Source organism: Priapulus caudatus, unplaced genomic scaffold (genome assembly GCF_000485595.1).
Source record: "Priapulus caudatus unplaced genomic scaffold, Priapulus_caudatus-5.0.1 Scaffold352, whole genome shotgun sequence".
Lineage (NCBI taxonomy): Eukaryota > Metazoa > Priapulida > Priapulimorpha > Priapulimorphida > Priapulidae > Priapulus > Priapulus caudatus.
Window position 1 is genome coordinate 207,949 of NW_014577413.1, and position 4,349 is coordinate 212,297.

At 41.9% G+C, this 4,349-nt stretch overlaps 1 protein-coding gene across 1 annotated transcript in view; it reads left to right on the plus strand.

Moving 5' to 3' along the window:
- LOC106809409 (ankyrin repeat and death domain-containing protein 1B-like) overlaps positions 1-4,349 on the plus strand; it is a 35,423-nt gene that overhangs the window by 2,419 nt on the left and 28,655 nt on the right. The window contains exons 2-4 of the mRNA XM_014812474.1: positions 2,177-2,283; positions 3,592-3,690; positions 3,937-4,035. Coding sequence (XP_014667960.1) covers positions 2,177-2,283; positions 3,592-3,690; positions 3,937-4,035 — 305 coding nt within the window. The remainder of the gene's footprint in view (positions 1-2,176; positions 2,284-3,591; positions 3,691-3,936; positions 4,036-4,349) is intronic.

A 4,349-nucleotide genomic window follows, 5' to 3' on the forward strand; every position in this document is an offset into this window, starting at 1 on the left:
TATGACACCTACTGATATTGGAGCAACAATGTTGCTACACTTAGCAGTGATGTGATCAATGCATGTTTGCTTTGGAAAATTCCTATACAACCTCGCATTGTGTCGTATATAGCTAGCTGATGCTTTACGCGAAAGATGATGATATCAGGAGTCTAACAATATTGATAGACTCCTGATGATGATGTTATTGTATTGAGAACACGTCCAGAGCCGCGGAATTTGCAATTAGAATGGCTGCGATAGTCTTGCCATCCTCTCAAAGGTCAAACCACGTACGAGCGTTGATTTGCTTCGGCGATCACAGATCACGCCTTTCTTCGACGTTGGTGAAAGAACTGCGTAAAAGTGTTTGCAGGCCAATTGGTTTACTCTATTGTGAGCTTGCGATGGAATTTCAATTGATTTTCGTAGAAAATCGCTAAAGGAATATTCAGCTTTCGTTTTTTTCAGTGGCGTCTGATGCGTTCAATTATGCTAGGCTGTATGTTGCATAAGCTCAATTATTGTGTCCGAAACAATAAACCCGTATATTGCGCACGTATTGGTGTGCTATGTGACAGAACAACCTAAATTATGGTGAGCCTTTATTACTGGGCGCAGCCTAGACTGCGCATATCAATAAAACGAGAGCCGGAAATTAGCAGTAGCAGCGGAGTTTCAGATGCGTATTTGCTTATATATATGCAATATAGATAATACAACTCCTGAATATATGTAATACGCTCGCGCAAATAAACGACTAGCTGTCAGTAAAATTAGTTCGCATCTGGCTAAACCAAAAAAACATGTAGACGTTTAAGGCCGTTATCAACCCGTAACAGATCTTCTTCCGGTAAAAGTTTGGGGATATAATTGGTACGATTAGTGCTCACGTGATCTGCAACAAAAATTATTTTTTGTTTTTACAAATAATTAAGCTCGATCGCCGGTAAAAAGACGCACGCAATTACTGTATGAAAATATATTAGTAGACCATACAAAATATTATTCTAGTTCGAATAAATTGCAATCCAAAAGATCGTTCGGTGTTTTTACTGATTTGAAATTTGTTTAGAAAAAAATCAACACTAAAATAACATTTTCTGGAGTGTGGAATGTGTCTACAATTTGTTTAAAAAGTATAATATCTGCTCAAATAAAGAGTTATAAACGTTTTTTATCCTCCCTATGTCACTCAGTGTTCTACCCTCCCATTTACTTTGCTACTGGGTGCTTGCGTTACTAGAGGGTTTTAACCAAAAGCTAGTTGCAAGTTTAGTTGCAAATTGGGTTTAAATTGAAGTCATCACGCTTGACACAATGTCCAACCCTCTTCATTCGCAAGACGCTGTTTTGCAGTCCATTTCATATGTAATTCAGCTTGCCATTATGCAAACGAGGTTGGCGAAACATGTCACTAGTTTTAGGTTTATTTGGTACCACACCTTTACCAGTAAGAAAGAATCGAGCTTTTGTATTTCAACTAACAGTATCACTCGCGAGCAACAAATGATTACACTGTTTATCTTCTAAAGTCTCTTTGATCCCTTTGATGTTCTGTGTGCTATTTTGTGTTGGAGCGCTCTGGATGTTAGAGATTGGAAACTTCATCTATGTGCTCTATCTACAACAATATTCGCATGCTTTGCTGCAACCGACCATTACGTATACGTAAATCGTGGTGCTTTCCTTGCTATTAATGCCCGATGTTGTTACTGGCGCTGATAGGGTCTATGTCCCCCAGTGTACTGCCGGAACGTACCCTGGGTACGGTCCGGTATACCGGAACGTACCCTGGTAACTATTTGATATGGTTAGGGTTAGGGTTAGGGTTAGGGAGTAGGCGTAGGCGACTTCCTAGACTCGTTCGTGGAGTAGGCGAGGTACGGTCCGGCATATTAGATAGTACCAGGGTACGTTCCGGCAGTACCCTGGGGGACATAGACCCTCTCAGCGTTACTAGCGCTTGTACTTCAACATCTTTCAATCCACTTCGTGCGTTGACTTGCGTCCACTTGCGTTTCACGGAAACTGCAGTGTGTAGTTGACTGAATCAGAAAGAAATCGGTTTACAGTTTGCCGTTTACAATTAAAAAGGAAAGTCAACAGGCATTAACAATCAATACGGAAAAACACGTGTAAGCGGACGCAATGTGCTCATGCATACTAATAATGCTCATTATTGTTGAACATAAAGTGGTCAGAGGCGAAGTGCGTTTACATGAAGCGGCAAGACAGAACGACCCTGAATCAGCCAAACGTCTCATCTGCGAGGATAAAGTGGATATCAACTGTCGGAATAACGTAAGTCTTCAAGATCAGTTTGTGGGTGTGCGTATGCGCGCATAAACCTGCGTGCGTGTGTGCCTGCGTGCCTGCGTGCCTGCGTGCCTGCGTTTGTGCGTGTGTGTGTGCATGCATGCGTGAATGCATGCAGAATAGCACAGCTTGTGCCGATCTGTGTGCCTCCCAACGTGTGATTACTCCGGTACGTTGATACATTTTTGTATGCGCATGCGTCGTAAAAGTGATGTCGAATTTGCACGAAATCGCGGGTGGTCACGTGAGCAGCTATGCCAACCAAGATATTCTAATAAATGTGTTTATAGAAACATGCATGCGGGCCTGACAGTGTCGCATATATACACGTTTATTGCATTGGGGGGGTGGGGAGACCCCATACTTCTGGGGTAGCTAGTCGTCAATTAACTTACAAGCAAGCTCGGGGATACGCGCAGTATCATATCGTTTTTGAGTGTTTTGTTTTTCTATAAAATATAACGTGTGTCATATATCCTTTATATATATTTTTTGCTGTACATCTATGACACTGTTTGATTCAGCGAATTTTTATCTGCCAGTGACAGCTGCGACAGTTATTAGTCATCGTTATTGACACAGTACGTGCCGGCGTCGGTAGCGATGGAAGTAGAGCAGGCAGATCAATGAGCATGTGTGTTTTGTGCGCGTTAGTTATTGCCTGTTAGAACCGCGCATAACAGCGTGTGTTTGACACAGGACACGAAATAGGGACATATTTGCACTCGACGAGGTCACTAGCTTCGCGCGATTTTTCTAGGAATGTCGGATAGCAAAATCTGGTAGTCGATGCATTTTCTGACAATAAATATCATTGCGAATTACTGTTTGAGGATTTGGATTGCAAGTATGAGATTATGGAAAAGAAACTGTCGGTTTAATAAGTAATTAAGCAACTAAAAGATATATTTCCGTTCGGCATCCCCTTTGGTCGGTTTGATCCAACATATACTGGCTTATATATGGTTTACACGACCGTTGCTGCATGGCGGGCGTTGATTTTATGCCTTTTATATGCATATATGGCGCGTTGTGTCTGTCGCCTTTCATCCTGCAAAACATTCATCGGCGCACGCGGACGCAGTTTCATCCTCTCGTTCAACCAGTTTGCTCTTGTGGCCAGCCGGCGCTCAGTATTATTCGTTTACACGTTGAGCTTTCATGTTATAAGCGGTTTACTTGACCAGTTTTGTTGGCGGTAATGCTCTCGTTTGTGCGGATTAAGCGAATTAGGTGCTAACGAACCGAAAGTAACCACAATAAGTAGTCAACCACGTTTTTATTTGATTGTAGTTAGACCGAACCGCCCTGCATGTAGCGTCAGCACAGGGCAACATTGAGGTTATGGACGTATTGTTGCACCACAAGAGTGATATTGAAGCCCAAGATAGGGTAAGAACGAAATAGTAATTGATATTATACCAGTTTTAGCCATTACCAGACAGACACAGAAACAGACACACAATTGGCACACCGTCACACGCCAACGCTCACGTCGTGCACGCATGCACGCACGCACGCACGCACGCATGCACGCACGCACGCACGCACTTAACAATTTAATATGTTAATGTGAAGGAAAAGTTAGTTACTAGAGGCTACTTGTGTGATCATATTTAGTATGACATTTTTCTTCAGTATGGAATGCGCTCCCTTCTATGGGCTGCCTTGTTTGGGTGCAAGGCTGCTGTTCAGTTGCTCGTAGCCAACGGATGTAATACTCAGGTATCAAACAGGGTAAGAATAATATATATATTTATTCATATGCTTGTTAGAAATATCTCCTTATTTCGTGATGAGCATATCAGGTGTCAATAGATAAAAGTCGATGTTACCCGCTAACACTCACCACTGCTGCCCGTTCGTGTAATTTTTTTTTCTAATATAATCAAGAACATAGGGCTCTAGTGAGCGCTGCCATTGGTTGATACAAATTACGTGCCCCAAACTCCTGTTTTATGGTGCATTGTGACCCTAACCCTAACCTAAACAAAATATATATATTTTTGTATAATATATATTTGAGTTCGTATGTATGTATCTTTCCTATA